Genomic DNA, 18,140 nt, shown 5'->3' with positions numbered 1-18,140 from the left:
GTAAGGTCTCTGACTACTATGTGCTAAATGTTAATCATCACATCAGCAGCAAACATTGCTCAAGGGCTAATTTTTCAAGCTTACAATGAATGAGCACTTGAATGGCTCTTAAAAGGACCTACACAACAAGTATGAAATTGGCTCCTTTCTTTACCTTTCAGTTATATTACCTAATGGAGCCTGAAGAAAAGTATGCATGAGATTGGAAAAATAAAATGAATGAATAGAAAGAAAAAAAAAAAATGTCTTTAGAACAAAGCTTGAGACCATGTATGCAAAAAAAGTAAATTTGTTTAACAAGGTGTTTTCATATTGATTCAGATGTAGTTTCATTTTCACTTGCTCGGCAAGCATGATGAAGCTGCTTTTGTCATGAATCATGCATGACTGGAGACTTCAGATGCTGTTAAATTATCAATCCAGGACAACATGTGGGTGGCATTAATCCCTTATTCCAGAAGAACAAAAAAAATAAATAAAAAAAAAATAAAAACAACACAGGCTGACTAAGCCAATGGATATCATGAAAATTCAGATATCAACCATTAGAATTGTGATGAATGTTCTACAGTCACTCTTCCTTTGCAAATAAGATTATTTTTTTATTTTTTTTTAAAGTTTATCATTGAAAAGCAAACTTTATGCCATCAAGGCAAGAGAGCTTAAGTCTTTTATTAGGAAACCAAATCAGATAGCATATTAATTTATTTTACAAGCTTTTATCTCTCTTCACTCTCCAAGTGCCACAAATTGACACAAAACAGCTCAGTCTAAACATACAGAATATTAAATCAAGAAAATCAAAGTTATAAACATCTGATGTCTCCTTATTTTGAACAAATATATAAAAAAGGAATGCTTTGATGTCAGATGCTTTGATATCAGGCCCAATTCTGCTAAAAAATATAACAACTTAACAGTAATATGACATTATTTTGAAATGTGCGGCTTTGAACATTTAGTAACATATACATCGAATTAGAAAAAATTGTTAAATGGCCTAAAAAGAGAAACACATGGACTGTTGGACTAACTGAGAGGATGTTGATGTTTATTTAGGGATTTGATGCATAGTAGGGGGCTAAATTACATTTCATTGCGCTGTTGGATACAAACACACATGATAGTATGAAATGAGATCCAGGGTGCACAATTAATGGTCTGAAAATGACAAACTGTCAAACAAGTGTATTAATAATTCAAAGCACTAAGGGAAGTCTTTTAGCCGTACCTTCATTATTTCCTCCAGACGAGAGCTCTTCTTGGATGCGAACAGACTCGGGTGAAGGTAGTTTCCATCTCCGTCATCATCGTCATCATCAGAATCATTTGACTTTGATTCTGTTTCAGAAGGGGACATTTGTTTGGGTTGTTAACTACCTTAAATTTCACATTTAAGACAATCAATCCAGTTTTCTTTTTTTAATCATAGAAAGCTAAAATGTAACTCTTGTTAAACATTATTATGTGCCCTTCACAATAACAGCAAAAAAATTTTAGCACCCAGAGAAATTAAATTAAACAATTACAGTCAACATGAAACAGCATTCACAACCCATTTTACTTCCGTAATTTGACGTATTTGCTAATTAAATGGGATGTTAAACTAGAAAATAATTGTTTGGATTGTGAAAAATGGGCGTTCCAAACTAGAATTGACCTATGTGGCTGACCAGCCTGATACAGCTGATGGTCGACCAGCCTGAAAAAATGGCAGATGGAGGGAGAGTTCAGGAACCTGTTTGAAAACAATAACTTTGCAATTTCATTTGGTGATGCTAGTGGTTCACAACTTACACACTTCAGCTTTAAGTAAATATGGTCAATTTTAATTTCATTTTGACTTTAACAAATGCTTAAAAAATCTTACCCTGTTTCTGGTCTTGCTTGCCTTCTGAAGCCAGGGTGTACCTCCCTTCCTTCATAGCTAGAAGAACGTGTTTGTAGTAAGGGTTCAGGTAATGGTCGAACCGTAGGAAATCAAACTGGGAATTCCCAGATTGCTTCGCCTTCAGCACAATTTCAAATTGGGCCCCTTGCTTGCACACAAAGTTGGCGGTGCGCTCAATAATGGCGTGAGTCTTGGTGGTCGCAGGCTAAGAGGAGACAACAAAGAGAGCTATCAAGGCTGAGATTCTGAGAAACCTTAGAAAGTGGGCCAACTTTGGGGAAAAGGGAATAATTAACAGATTAACAAGAAAAATCTGGATAGGAAAAAAAAATAGCATACAACATGCATCTATAATAAATTACTTCAGGCACAGAATTTAAGCTACTGCAGTTCACATAGTGAAAACGATTTGTGTAAAAGAGTGGGTTGGCGCTTCATGAATCTTAACTGGGGACTTCAATTAATTTCATCACAATGTATGCAGATTTTAAAACATCTCATCACAAATCTTTCATGTTGCACACAAAACAAAATCACATGTATGTGTTGAATTGATTTATGGTGATGGTGTGTTTTAAATGATAAATAGTTCATATAGTGTCACAAAGGAGAAAACACGATGACGTATCTTTATCTTAAAATTAAGTATGAATATTACATGAGCTGCACTTTAGCTGCACCGTCCAGGTAAACAGAGAATGTATTGCTTTCAAAGCCCCAGAGACCAAGAAAGTCAAATAATGACAACCTAATTTGAAGATGAACAAGCCAGTGTTCTTTCTCAAGATTTCTTCATTGCTTCAAGCTATGTGACTTACAATAAATAAAGGTAGTCAGAGCAGCTGAAGATTAGTAATTCACAAGGCTCCTTCAAAGAACCAACCAACTTAAAACTAATTGTTTTTTTGTTTGTTTGTTTTTTACAGCCAGAGCTTAAGGGATAGTTCACCCAAAAATGAAAAATGATCATTTGCTAACCCTCATGACGTTTCAACCCAGATCCACATTCACTTCCATTATATGGAATAGAGTGACCAGGATGTTCTTAAACATTTCTCCTTTTGTGTATTATGGAAGCGAAAAAGTCATACAGGTTTGGAACAAGCTAAATGATGAAATAATGACAACATTTTTATTGTTTTAGTGAACTGACCTTTTATGGACTTAAATAATCAGATCTTACTAACTGAAGAGCACCCCACCACCAAAAAAAGAGAAAATCAGGGTGCTTTATTGCAACAAGTGGTCCACTGGAAGCAAAGGTCTTTGTTGCTTTGTTTCAGACAGGACCTTGTGGAAAAGTGCTGACAAATCCTTGGTTTAATAGGATACAGAAGGGGAATTGTGACTTCTGAGCTTTTATAGAGATTTAATTTGGTGGGATCAACTTGCTTTATGTCACAGATGGGGGGGGGGGGGGGGCTTGCAGAGCCACAAATGGCCCCTTGCAGAGTTCAAAGTTGTTTCAGAGGCAGAGCAAATTATGACATTTCAATAAAAAAAATGACACAGAGACAACATTTTTCCATGCACATTATTTTAAAAATTATGGTCAAGTTTATGTAGAGGTTAATTAATATGTTGACTTTTATTACTTTATAATTCATTTAGTCAAAACAGTTGCCCTAAAGTGTGACATTGTATCCTGTTGCCCATTTTCATTGTGGGGTGATTTCACATTCTCAAAGTCTAGTGTGGCCACATCTTTAGGCATCACATTCATCTTATGTATATAAAAGTGGAATCCCAGCAGAAGTGGTGCTGCTGCTACTGTGAAGTTCTTTGTTGATTCAGCACTGCTAACAGCATGCAGCACGAATGGTCTGCCTTTTGAAAGAATCTTTGTGCCTCACTGATGCCTCCTTCCTTTCTCCAAAGTACCAATCCAAATGTATTGCTATATGCATCTAAGTTCATTAAGGGTGCTTTCACACTTGGTTCGACTGCTTGGACCGAACCAGAATTTGTTGCCTCCCCCCTCTCCCCTCTGGTCTCTGTTCACATTCTATTTTTTGGGTCCGAACCACGGTCCGATTACATTTTCAATGCGAGTACAAATGGCAGCTGTTTACCACTGTAACTAGGCAACAACTCAAGAAGACTTCAGCTTCGCTGTGTTATTAAAGCATTCATCTCTTTGGATTTACCACCAAAACTTTTACATGCACAAAACGACAATTATATTTGTCTGCCACGGATTCACTGAATGTCCAATGATGTGAGGAATATTAGCGTTTGTCTGCCGCGAACCCGAAGATGCGTTTAAAGAGATGTGAAGAACGTGATCTGCTCTCTGGAGGTGATTTATTTTGACACAAGATCCAGCGAGCAGCAATCAACTGACAGCTTTCAGTTTACACATGGCCCTTGATCACCTGCATGGAGTGTCATAGATTGAACTTCTTGCAACATTCGCAAGTCAGAGGGACACAGTTTTGATCCAGGTTGATAGAATGTGGACAGTTTAAATGAGATTTTGTTGAACGGCAGTCTACTATTGTGGTAACACAATGGCATGTAACAGCAAAAAAATAAAAAATTTGATTGGTCGTTTACATGTCTCAGATGGTTCTTGTATGTGCAAGCAGATGATTCTCGGCACCCTTATGTCTTGTGAAACTAATCAGACAAACTGGAAAACTTTTCAGCCAATGTGATAATTAAAAAATTATGAATCTCGACTGATTTATCGCTCTCTGCAATATATCGGTCGACCACTACTTTTTATACAGATGAAACTTCAAAATCCACCAGCGCGGGAAATCTATTAAAAGAAATCCCAAATCAAATACATATCTGATTGAAGTATTTAAGTAATAGTGATAAGACAGTGATGATTTGACTGGCAACAAAATCAGACTATTCTTAACCCTGGGTTAATGCTTTCTGCCCCCCTCTAAACAAGTTGTTTAACAACAGCCAACCAAATCATAAAGTGCCTCAGTGCTTATCTCATTAAATATTCATGCACTTTGTATGAAGTCGCAAACACTTTCATGTGCAGTGTTTAGTTACAGCTGACTGATAGTTAAAAATGTCAGCATAAAAGTGATAGCAAATGCATTAACTGGAGTTATAATGAAACTGTATTATATTTGTAGTATGTTTCAGAAGACTTAAAAGGTAAAGAGTGCAATTTTTCTATGTTAAAATGTACTATTCGGGGGCCTGGGTAGCTCAGCTGGTATTGACGCTGACTACCACCCCTGGAGTTGCGAGTTCGAATCCAGGGTGTGCTGAGTGACTCCAGCCAGGTCTCCTAAGCAATCAAATTGGCTCGGTTGCTAGGGAGGGTCGAGTCACATGGGGTAACCTCCTCGTGGTCGCGATTAGTGGTTGTTGCTCTCAATGGGGCACGTGGTAAGTTGTGCGTGGATGGCGGAGAGTTGCATCAGCCTCCACATGTGGAGTTTTCGCGGTGTCATGAACAAGTGCCACGTGATAAGATGCGTGGATTGGCGGTCTCAGAAGCGGAGGCAACTGAGACTTGTCCTCCGCCACCCGGATTGAGGTGAGTAACTGCGCCACCACGAGGACCTACTAAGTAGTGGGAATTGGGCATTCCAAATTGGGAGAAAAAGAATACTATTCTATATTAAAAAAAATACTATTCCAGCTTAAAATGTACAGACAATTAGAAGCAAGTTATTATAAGCAAGCCAATGCAACATTGGCTCAACCAGTGGCATTACTATCTGTTTTTTCCACCACTGGCAGGTGGGGAGAGTGCTTGTAAACATGCAAAAAGTAATGTAATCCCAGGGTTTACAAACGTACACTAATAAATCTCAAAACCTGATAACTCAGATGAATTATTAACCCATATGAAGAATGATTATGCTAACCTAGGATTAACAAAGCCCTTAAGTTCCACATGCTTGAGTATACTTTACAATCTGCTCACCAGCTCAACGTCCGGAGGGATGACGAGGCCAGGGGGCGCCACAAATGGTTCCTCACTCTCTTCCTCTAGCTGATCTTGATCTGAGAGAGGGGCAAATTGGGATAAAAGAGAATGAACAGACAAAAATCCATAAATGCATAAGAGACAAAAGTCAGAAATGCATGAAAGATAGAAAATGATGATGAAATAACAATAAAACCAACATGAAATTGTAATCTGGTGCTCTTTTAATTTAAGTTAGGAAATTTAAGTTTCATTTCGAATTACTCCATCTTTCCAACACACCACAAGCCCTGTCTGCTTTGTTTACCTGCTGCTGCCTCTATCCACTTGTCCACCCTGTGCCTTCCCTTGAATTGGCCAGGACAGGTGGAAACTAAATTTTAATTTTATGTCGACTTCAATGCAAAGGGGAAGAGAAGCTGAAGATGGATCCACATGGCTGGTGCATTTATGTCCAACCCAACATCTAACACTGTCAGCGTATTTTATCAACTCCTTGTTGCAGTTGAATTTACAGTGGAAGCAAATAGGAGATTCAAAGTGCACAATGTGTTTCCTGTTCTCTGTTCCCACAGCAACAAACCATTTATACCTTGCTGGTTACTATAACAAATTGAACTGCCCTGTCTCATCGTTCTGAACAAGGAAAAAAGTAATACTAAAAATTGTGTCTTTATAATGATGTTGCAAAAGCAACAGCTTGATGCTGATAATTGATTAATCTGTCAATTATATCTTTGATAAATCAGATAGTCCACATCTTGCCTAATTGTTAAACATTGTGTGCAAAAAAAATGGTTTTAAAAGAAAGGTTACAATATAAAGTAGGGAAAAAAAATTATTACCCCAGTATAAAAAATATTATAGAAGCAAAACCACAAACTAAGTGTTACCATGTAAGAGGCAGAATGTTCTGCAGGAACACATATGTACATTCCCTCCTCACTCCAACATTGTGTTACAATTCAGAATAGTTTTCCTGTAATGAAGGAACTATTCTTAACTATAACTATTTTCTGTAATCCTGTTAAAGGGGGAGTTCACAAAAAAATGAAAATTCTCTTATCATTTACTCACCCTCATGCCATCCTTAGATATGTATGACTTTCTTTCTTCTGCTGAAAACAAAGACTTTTAGAAGAATTTCTCAGCTCTGTTGGTCAAATCAATGCAAGTGAATGGTGACCAAAACTTTGAAGCTCAAAAAAATCATAAAGGCAGCATAAAAGAAAGCCATACAACTTCAGTAGTTTAATCAGTGTCTTCTTAAACAATATAATAGGTGTGGGTGAGAAACAGATCAATATTTAAGTCATTTTTTTTACTATAAATTCTCCTCCCTGGTCACTCAATCTCCACTTCACTTTAACTTTCACATTCTTCTTATGTTTTTGGAGATTCATATTTTTCAGCTACTGGGCAAAGAGGATAATTTATGACAAAACAATGACTTAAATATTGATCTGTTTCTCACCCACACCTATCATATCATGTCTGAACACATGGATTTAGCCACTGGAGTTACTCTTATGCTCCCTTTACGTGGATTTTGGAGCTCCAAAATTTTGGCACCAATTCACTTGCACTGCATGGACCTGCAGAGCTGAAATATTCTTCTAAAATTCTTAATTTGTGTTCTGCAGAAGAAAGTAAGTCATGCACATCTGGGATGCCAGGAGTAAATCATGAGAGAATTTTCATTTTTGGGTGAACTATCCCTTGAATATAGCCGGTCTTGTGCATCAATTAATGTTTGCACCTTTTGTAAAAGTTGTGTATGAATCCCTCAATTGTCGTAAGTGTCAAAAGCTGGATCTCAACATCAAATAGTCACTGTTGGGAATAACCCAATGTGCAGAACATGATGGGAAACCAAAGAATAAGCATGATCTGGAGGATTTTTCTTAAGAACAGTGGGCAGCTTCCCTGCTTGGGTCAAAGCAGGCCTCATGAACAACTATCACAAAAGACACCAACAGTCCTTGTTCATCTGGGAAGTGAGATGCCATATTAAGAACCAGGGGGTGTAAACTTTTGAACTGTATTAGCCTATTTGTGTAAATTCGGTAATTATACAGTACTTTCTTGTGGAATATGTAAATATCTGTTGTCAAATAGCTTGATCTGGGCAGTACTACATACAAAACAAAATGTAATTTTTAAGATCCCTCTTATTTTTAATGATAAACTTCAATAAAGCAAACTTATGCATTCAACTGTAACAGCAAAATATAAGCAATTCCAAGTAGTCCTGGTAAAACCCTTTCAACCGCATTGAAAAGGACAAGCACTCTGTAAAAGCACTTCTGTCCATTCCCTGGTTGCCAAATCTGGCATATCGACCATGAGCGGCAATTCCATCCGTGGCATACATTACAACTGGGGCACCTTGCAATGTTCTTTCTCTGATATTCAGGGAAGGAATACTGTCTGGCTTCAAATTCAGCTCTCTCACAATTTACAACTTCTAAGTCACAATAAAGACGTCAACGACATTATTAAACTATTGTCTGTGTGCATGTAATGAAACGGGGGATCAGGACTGTGTGCTTCAGGCCAAGCATCCTGTTCCCTAACAAAGGCTTGTACAGGTGTGAATGAGCAGAACAAAAGCTTGGGATGAGATAACTGTTTGCTTTAAAAACTCATTTGTCACCACGTGCTGAATTTCCAATCGAGATGAGCTCCCAGGCCTGAAACTAATTCCAGGCCTCTGTTTATATAGCAATCAGCCATGGAGTGTGATGTTTTTGCTAAAACCCTTTAGCAGTAAACTGCAGGATATTGCTGGTCATTAACAGTCTCTGCATTTCAACTGTCTGCCTTGCACACTCTTTAGAAGATTTTGAGCTTTTTACTGCCTCAGGGCTTAAAAACGATTTTTATTTGACCTACGGGAAATGGCCTTGTTTCATCCCGGAGTATTTCGAGGCCGATTTGCAAAAGTGTAACTGAGGGCACATACAGTTCTCTCAGAAAGTGCATCTCCTCAGGCACACTCACAACCACCAGTTCAAAATCAGCGTATGGGCTTTGAAGTTGTATGGTTTCTGAACTTGTATGGTTCCCACCTGTTTCTTTGCCGGCCTCATCTTCCTCAGTGGGCTGGGAGGGGTCGTAGTAGTCTGCGCTGTAACGGAAGGCCACTGCGTTGTAGGTCCCTTCATCGGCCAAAGCTTCGCTTAGTCTTTTATATTCCTCCTCTGCAAATGAAATAGAAAAACAAATCCATAAACTAAACAATTTCTGAAGACAATGTGAGTGGTATGTACCACATGTATTCTGTTTTTACACTAAATACAGAATAACACAACTATTAAAACTGCAACAATGAACAAGGACAGTCCAATATAGAACAGTCCAAACACTTTATTATCATTTATAGGACGTTAATGTTGACAGATTGATTATAGCCTGGTTTAATGAGGTTAAATTCCCCATGAAGGGCGAAACAACATGATAACTACATAGACTAAGGACATCATATTTCACTCCCACTTACTTTGCACCTCTGCTTTACAGAGTTTTAAATAGAAAGAGCAGGGCATCATTTTGACTCATGCAAGGAAAACATGGATCATCAGGTTCTGAATAACTTGACAACTTTTGGAGCTCAAGTACATGCTATCAAAGAAAAAGGGGGACTTAGCAAATATTAAGAAATTCATTTTTCAACCTTTATCTCAATTTTTTTAAGAATAATAAAATTTGTAATGAAAACATTTGTATTAAATTATAAAAGTGTGCATAATAGAAGCATTTTCAGTAGTGGACTTTTTGCATCACACTGTATTATATTTTAATATGCTAATTGGCAACTGCAAACAGCCTAGTTAGACTAGTGAACTATATTAATGGCAGAGAAATTGTTTACTCTGATTATGTTAATATTGGGTGGCCAATGGCCAATATAATGCAGATATACAGTTGAAGTCAGAAGTTTACATACACCTCAGCCAAATGCATTTAAACTCAGTTTTTCACAATCCCTGACATTTAATCGTAGAAAACATTCACTGTCTTAGGTCAGTTAGGATCGCTACTTTATTTTAAGAATGTGAAATGTCAGAATAATAGTAGAGAGAATTATTTATTTCAGCTTTTATTTCTTTCATCACATTCCCAGTGGGTCAGAAGTTTACATACACTTGGTTAGTATTTGGTAGCATTGCCTTTAAATTGTTTAACTTGGGTCAAACATTTTGGGTAGCCTTCCACAACCTTCTCACAATAAGTTGCTGGAATTCTGGCCCTTTCCTCCAGACAGAACTGGTGTAACAGAGTCAGGTTTGTAGGCATCCTTGCTAGCACGTGCTTTTTCAGTCCTGCCCACACATTTTCTATTGGATTGAGGTCTGGGCTTTGTGATGGCCACTCCAATACCTTGACTTTGTTGTCCTTAAGCCATTTTGCCACAACTTTGGAGGTATGCTTGGGGTCATTGTCCATTTGGAAGACCCATTTGTGACAGAGCTTTAACTTCCTGGCTGAGATGTTGCTTCAATATATCCACATAATTTTCCTTCCTCATGATGCCATCTATTTTGTGAAGTGCACTAGTCCCTCCTGCAGCAAAGCACCCCCACAACATGATGCTGCCACCCCCATGCTTCACGGTTGGGATGGTGTTTTCTTCGGCTTGCAAGCCTCACCCTTTTTCCTCCAAACATAACAATGGTCATAATGGCCAAACAGTTCAATTTTTGTTTCATCAGTCCAGAGGACATTTCTCCAGAAAGTAAGATCTTTGTCCCCATGTGCACTTGCAAACTGTAGTCTGGCTTTTTTATGGTAGTTTTGGAGCAGTGGCTTCTTCCTTGCCGAGTAGCCTTTCAGGTTATGTCAATATAGGACTAATTTTACTGTGGATATAGATACTTGTCTACCTGTTTCCTCCAGCAACTTCACAAGGTCCTTTGCTGTTGTTCTGGGATTGATTCACACTTTTCTCACCAAACTACGTTCATCTCTAGGAGACAGAATACATCTCATGGTGTTCCCATGGTGTTTATACTTGGGTACTTTTGTTTGTACAAATGAACGTGGTACTTTCAGGTATTTTAAAATTGCTCTCAAGGAAGAACCAGACTTATGAGATCTTGGCTGATTTCTTTTGATTTTCCCATGATGTTAAGCAAAGAGGCACTGAGTTTGAAGGTAGGCCTTAAAATACATCCAGAGGTACACCAATTGACTCCAATTAGCCAGAAGTTAATCAGAAGCTAATTGCCTAAAGGCTTGACATAATTTTCTGGAATTTTCCAAACTGCTAAAAAGGCACAGTTAACTTAGTGTATGTAAACTTATGACTCACTGGAATTGTGATATAGTCAGTTAAAAGTGAAACTATCTGTCTGTAAACAATTGTTGGAAAAATTACTCATGTCATGCACAAAGTAGATGTCCTAAACAACTTGCCAAAACTATAGTTTGCTGATATGAAATCTGTGGAGTGGCTAAAGAATGAGTTTTAATGACTTCAACCTAAGTGTATGTAAACTTAGGACTTCAACTGTATACTGTACACGAGCACTTTATTAGGAACACCTGTACACCTACTTATTCGTGTGATTATCTAATCAGCCAGTCGTGGCAGCAGTGCAATGCATAAAATCATGCATCGAGCTTCAGTAAATGTTCACATCAACCATCAGAACGGGGGAAAAAATGTGATCTCAGTGATTTTGACAGGGGCATGATTATTGGTGCCAGAAGGGCTGGTTTGAGTATTTCACAATAACTGTTTTTATGTTTTAAAATGCTTTTGTGAAGATGAAATAAATAGTGTACTTTCATGTACTTTATATTTTCATGTACTTACCCCGTATATGTACATTTAAATTTCTAAAATGAAATTATATTTGCTTATACCATATATGTAGACATTTTATCAGTCATTTTATCAGCCAGTTTTCTTGAGACATGAGTGTTTTTGTTGACGAAAGGTCGACACCGCAATGGCTCAGATGTGATTTTTGGCTGAAACTCAACATGTCACTCCAAAAGGGATCATCCATTTGGCTGCAATATGAGCCTAAACAAGGAACTACAATTTAATTCTGCCTCTCCAATTAATTTGTCAATATTATAGAGATGCCAAAAAAAATAAAGTATATAATAAGAGCCAGCGTTCTTGGTTCCAGAATATTTTCCCCCATTCATTTTCTCCATATAGGATCTCTCTTCAGGATTACTGGTAGTGTGGTTCACATCTATTAAACATGATATTTTAAAAATGACGCTGAAATCACACTAACTTGTGGCTTCTACAGAAGCATATACCATTGAATGTTAAAAGGTTCATGCTTGCTGTGCTCTATTGAGGGTGAAGAACAGAAAAGCTTTGAATTTAAATGGAGGACAGCTGCACGCCATGAATAAAAAACATTTAAGTCAACCAAAGGTGTTTGCAGTGGCTCAGGTTTGAAGTTTAGTTGAAGCTAAACTTGTCAGGCCAGTAGGACTGACCTATTAGCTGCAATATGACCCAAACAAGGAACTAGAATTTAATTCTACCTCTCAAATGAATCTCAAGATTACAGAGTTGCCAAACATAGATTAAGTATATAATTGCAGAGAGTCTGAGTCAGTTGATTAATTGTGGTAGATAAATATGCATTTACCTTGCCTGGCCTCCTCTTCCAGTAGATCAGTGTGCATGGCCAGATACCTCTCCTCATCACACAGAGCCTCTATCCTGGCCTCCTCCTCTGACAACTGGTAATCGTGATTCCACGAGCCTGCATCATATTCTGAAAGGTCATGTAAATGACCGCGGCCATCATACCTGCAATACAAATCACCTGGTTAAAGACAAAGGGAAATGAACTTTAACTTATATACAACAAATACTCACCGCATTGGGGAGCCCTAAAAGTAGAGGCTTTGTTTATATATTCATTTATGTATGCTTTTCTATTACCAAGATTCTACTTCTTCATTTAAAAGCTTTTCAAGAGATGCAAGAACTGAACATTGCCTGGGTGGCAAAAGGCAGACGGACTATATGCTGCATTTCAGAGGGTGCACAGGGCAACAAATGTGTGCGCCTGTACGATAAACTTACAAAATCCATCTAATTGTTCACTAAAACCTTAAAAAGATGCAACAGGCCTGAGTAAAAAACAAATAAATAAAAAAATGCAAACAACAACTCTCTTCTTACCTTACATGGTTCAATAAACCATTCCAACTTGTACCCTTGTCAGACAACTGAGACTTTTTGAGACTGCCATCCTAAAAATTACTATAAAAGAAATACATCCACAAAAGCCTGAACACATAAATACCTATCCGTTAGAACCCATTTGGTGGAAATTTTCCTGCGCTCGCTGCTGTATTCCACTTCTCAGTTCCAGTTTCTTCGGCAAAAGAGAGAAGTGGGCGATGAGGTGGCAATCGGGGCCTGATGGGACCCCTTAGCCTTAAATGCTGAGGAAATAAGTTCTGCGTTACGTTATAGAGAGACACACATACATATTGGAAACAAGGAACAGATCCATGCAGATTAAGGTGGTTCAATATAAATCGCTGCAAAGCACTCTTGGTTCTATAGCAACTGTCAGTTCTTTTTAAAGGGCTGCAGTTAAACTGAAAGGATGGGGTGGGGGGAGGGGAGAGAACATCATATTTGACAGACCACATGTTACAATTCACATCCTGTAAGAGAACAGTGTTAGACAGTGAATTAAGCACACACACACACACAAAAGCATTTGGATCATCATCATACTTTAAGAACCACCTTAATGCACAGACTAATTTACAGTAGCAAGTAAACCTAACTTGAATTTTCTGTGGTTTCAATTCAAATGTATAGTTCACTCAAAATTAAAAAAAAATTGGGCATAATTTACTCTCCTGTCATTCTAACTCTGACTTTTATTCTTCCCTGGAACACAAAAGGAGATATTACTGTTAGGGACTGACAATCTCATTCACCATTCACTTTAATGGCATCTTTTTTTTCCATAAAATGAAAGTAAATTGTGACTGAGGCTGCCAGGCTGGCATATTGCAGCTCCATTTGTGTTCCAAGGAAGAAAGTCATACTGGTTTGGAACAACATAAAGGTGAGAAAATTATGACCGAATTTTCTTTTTTCTCTAACTTTTGAGTGTGTGTGCATGCAAACTAGCCCTTTTATTTTTTTTAAATGCAACAAAAAATAAGGTTAAATCCAATGTTAAAATGATCTCTCTGCTCTGGCAGTGACCACAGCATATTCTCTAAATGCAGAGAAGCAGAGGCCTCACATGCCCAGGAGAGGAAAACAATAATGTCAATATTATTGAAATTTAGTGAAATCATTTTGAGGCACTTTGACCCACAAAAACATTGAATTTTATGCACTACAGTAAGAACGAAATTTTCGACGCATATATGTATACACCGATCAGCTACAAAATTAAAACCACCTGCTTAATATTGTGTAGGCTCCCCTCATGCCACCCAAACAACGCCAACCCGCATCTCAGAATAGCATTCTGTGATGCTATTCTTCTCACCACAGTTGTACAGAAAGGTTATCTGAGTTACCGTAGACTTTGTCAGTTCGAACCAGTCTGGCCATTCTTTGTTGATCTCTCTCATGGAGAAGGCGTTTTCATCTGCAGAACTGCCGCTCACTGGATGTTTTTTTTTTTTTTTGGCACCATCTAGAGACTGTTGTGTGTGAAAATCCCAGGACATCAGCAGTTACAGAAATACTCAAAACAGCCCGTCTGGCACCAACAATCATGCCACGGACCAAGTCACTGAGATCACATATTTTTCCCCCTTTCTGATGGTTGATGTGGACATTAACTGAAGCCCCTGTCCCGGATCTGCATGATTTTATGCACTGCACTGCTGTCACACGATTGGGTGATTAGATAATCGCATGGATGATTGTTTGGTGCTAGACAGGCTGGTTTAAGTATTTCTGTAACTGCTGATCTCCTGGGATTTTCAAACACCACTCTCTAGTATTTACGCCGAACTGTGCCAAAAAAAATAAATAAAAATATAAATAAAATAAACATCCAGTGACCGACAGTTCTGCAGACGGAAACTCCTTGTTGATGAGAGAGGTCAACAGAGAATGGCCAGACTGGTTCAAGCTGACAAAGTCTACGGTAACTCAGATAACCGCTCTGTACAATTGTGCTGAGAAGAATGCAGGTTGGTGATATTTTGTGGCTGATCGGTGTGTATATGTATATGTAGAGAGAGAGATTCTGCCACATCCTTTTTAAATGATAATTAACTAATTATATATTTTTCTTTCCAGGGTCTGGTGATAAGCAAGGACTCTGCTTATGCATTACATCCCCGAACTAACATAAAATAACCATTTTCACTGCTGTCAGTTACAAAAATGACAATCCAAGCCAAGTTATCTTAGAGCTATCATTGCCAAGTATCTTTTATTCATTTTTGGCCATGTAAACGATGCCACCAGCTCCTCCTGTGCTGCAAAACAAAAAGGCAACATCCAAGGTCCCCTTTGGAAGACATTAAGCTGGTTAAGGAATGAATCCGATTAGGTTTGTTTAACCGACCTATCGATCATGATGTTCTTGTCCCCCATCCATGGGATAAGATGTTTGCCCTGATCGTGGAAGTTGGCCCTCGCATCGTCCCGGAACAGCTTGCAGGCGTAGCCGAACACCAGCAGCTCTGCATACTTGCTGCTGTCGCTCTGCTCCTTAGCCGGTTTGTTTTTATCCTTCTTGCTCGCCCCGCGCCGGTACATTCCAAATAATATCCAGAAGACACGAAATGAGTGATAAGTTGTTTAGAAATCTATGAACAATGCTGTTAAAGTGGGGAAAAGTGAATTAAAATGCTGTGTGCTAACAAACACAATAACACATTGTAACACACAGCTCAGGAAATATGGCGTACGTGTTGAGAAATGTTGAGTTTCGGAGTCGCAGATTCGTTGTATTGTGTCAAGCGAAAATTGAATGTAGTACTGCGGTTTTGGTTTGTAAACATATTCGGATGTTGACATGTAAGTTTTAAGCTTTTTGTAGTGTTTTAATATAATATGAAATGCACTTAGACAGGAAAGAAGGAAATTATTCTGGCGAAAATTATTCTTAGCCGAAAATGTCAACGTGAAAATGAAATGGAGCACATTGGCGCCACAGTGAACATGTTCTAAGGTAAAATAACGTAGATAGGTGTGATAAGAAACAAATACTGATTTGTCCAAAGAATGATTTGGCACATTTTGTCAGATATGATTTCTCTCCCAAAAGCAAAATATCTCTGCCTAAACAACAGTTTGTTTTTTTCATGTTCACATATTCACAAAAAATTCAGATACATCAGTATAGGAATTACATAATTACACTGTTTAATTTGAAGAAAGAAAGAAAAGATTCAAAGATTAAGATTTTTTTATTATTATTTAATATATATATATATATATATATATATATATATATATATATATATATATATATATATATATATATATATTATATATATATACTGGTTGAAAGTCTCATCACATCCTGATAGCAATCAATAATTTAAATGGTATATATATATATATATATATATATATATATATATATATATATATATATATATATATATATATATATAATCTTCTGTGGAAGGGACAGGACTAAAAAAATGATCGGCCGATCATTGCATTCGGTCCGAATGTAATGATAGGATGTCCTTCCTGTCTATCAATCTATATTTGCATACCGCCGCGCAACTTGTTCGCGCAGACAATCACACGTCATCAGCGCGGTTTCCTTGACGCTCTGCAGAGCGAATGCGAGAATGGAAGGCGAACCACCAGTAAAAGTAAAGACCTTATTAGAATCTTCTATTTAACATTGGCGTTGCTTTTCCACGCTGGATGCAACTGCGGGACTCAAAGGGTCTGAAAAATGACGCCATGGTTGCTGTTTTTCTTTTGTACAGGTAATTACATGGTTTGATTTGTTTTTTTATATATATATTTCGTTAATGTAATTAAGTATTTAGCTCATGTGGTTAGTAGTATGTAGTGATAGAGGAGGCGTGGCTTTGGAGACACCTCTGAAGCGAGGGCGGGCTCTATGCTTTCAGAAACTATGCTTTTCTAATAACAGAAATGTATAAAAATGAGAGTTTGGAACGGGATAATCAGATGATCAGCTGGGATCTCGGCTTTGTTTCTTTGTTCAATGAAGTCTAATCTTTGACCTTTGGAACTCCTTGACATCGAGAGTTTTCTTGCAAAGAGAGAAAAGACTTAATTATTCCAGGACAGCTGTAGATTATTTTTCGTGGGACAAATAAGTAGGAGCTAACATCAAACCAAAATTTTGAGGATACATCACATATAAAATAAATAAACGAAGTCTTCCTCGTTTACACCACACTGTAAAAAATGTCCGTAATTTATATGGTAAAATACTGTAAAAATGTTAATTGGTTAACGAGTAGTTACCATAAAATATACGTAATTGTTTTAAAATATATTTAAAAGACAATACAATGTTAAAAAGTTGTAAAAAGTAAACATTTCTAGATGTAAAAAGTACGATTTTCCAGTATAATTAATGGTTAAAATTTATATTATGTTTAACATGAGAGTATGTGTACTTTTTATGGTATATTGTTAAAATTACAGTAAAAAAGTGTAACCGGGTGTTCCCAGAATTCCCTGCGTGACCCATTACATTTTATTATATTTTATTGGGAATAGTTATGTTTCTTCTCATTTTGAATATTAGTTATGTACTTTTGGGTGTTCTGTGTTATATTTTATGTAGTTTAGTTAATGTTTATTACATAATTTTAATTTCACATGTTTTACCCTGATGGTGTTGTGTTCTTGTGAGTGACACTGAGCACTGTCTCTATATGTTTATTGGTCATTGCTCCAGGAAGTGAACTTCATGTCATCATGTGTCCTTCTGTAATCACTACGGTGATTAACAATACATTATAAGTCAAAAGCAGATTTTTACAGTTTCAGAAGTTTAATATATTGTTTATCATTTAATAATATAAAAGATGATACTGCACCTTAAAATATACCATAAATCTTTTTTTTTTTTACGGAACAACTGTACATTTTACAGTTTTAAACTGTAAAATGTACAGGTTGTTCTGTAAAGTTGTTTACATTTTTACTGTATTTTTTACATAATTATTCTGGCAACCACAGCTGCCAGATTTATTTTAATTTTTTAAACAACATAAAAACATTTTTTTTGACAGTGCACAAAATGCACATTTACTATCAATGTCCATATATTTAGATGAAGCTGCCTTACAAGGGTACATTTTGTGTAGCACTTTAAAGTGCACGTCTTCAACTTTGTTTGAAATACAAAATTTATAAGG

General features: G+C 37.2%; 1 protein-coding gene across 4 annotated transcripts in view; it reads right to left on the bottom strand.

Moving 5' to 3' along the window:
* Nucleotides 1–15,680, bottom strand: part of LOC127430582 (splicing factor, suppressor of white-apricot homolog) — a 106,136-nt gene extending 90,456 nt beyond the window's left edge. For 2 of the 4 annotated variants that reach the window (XM_051680444.1, XM_051680445.1), the window contains exons 1-6: nt 15,341–15,680; nt 12,422–12,585; nt 8,870–9,001; nt 5,796–5,875; nt 1,871–2,096; nt 1,232–1,341 (exon numbers count right to left, since the gene is read on the bottom strand). In XM_051680444.1, coding sequence (XP_051536404.1) covers nt 1,232–1,341; nt 1,871–2,096; nt 5,796–5,875; nt 8,870–9,001; nt 12,422–12,585; nt 15,341–15,534 — 906 coding nt within the window. In that variant the 5' untranslated portion in view covers nt 15,535–15,680. Of the gene's footprint in view, nt 1–1,231; nt 1,342–1,870; nt 2,097–5,795; nt 5,876–8,869; nt 9,002–12,421; nt 14,327–15,340 lie in introns of those variants that run through there. The other 2 variants (XM_051680446.1, XM_051680447.1) reach the window with 2 other exon arrangements.
* Nucleotides 15,681–18,140: the final 2,460 nt, after the last annotated feature.

The sequence above is a fragment of the Myxocyprinus asiaticus genome, chromosome 40 (assembly GCF_019703515.2).
Source record: "Myxocyprinus asiaticus isolate MX2 ecotype Aquarium Trade chromosome 40, UBuf_Myxa_2, whole genome shotgun sequence".
Classification (NCBI taxonomy): Eukaryota; Metazoa; Chordata; class Actinopteri; order Cypriniformes; family Catostomidae; genus Myxocyprinus; species Myxocyprinus asiaticus.
This window is presented reverse-complemented; position numbering and strand designations above follow the sequence as displayed.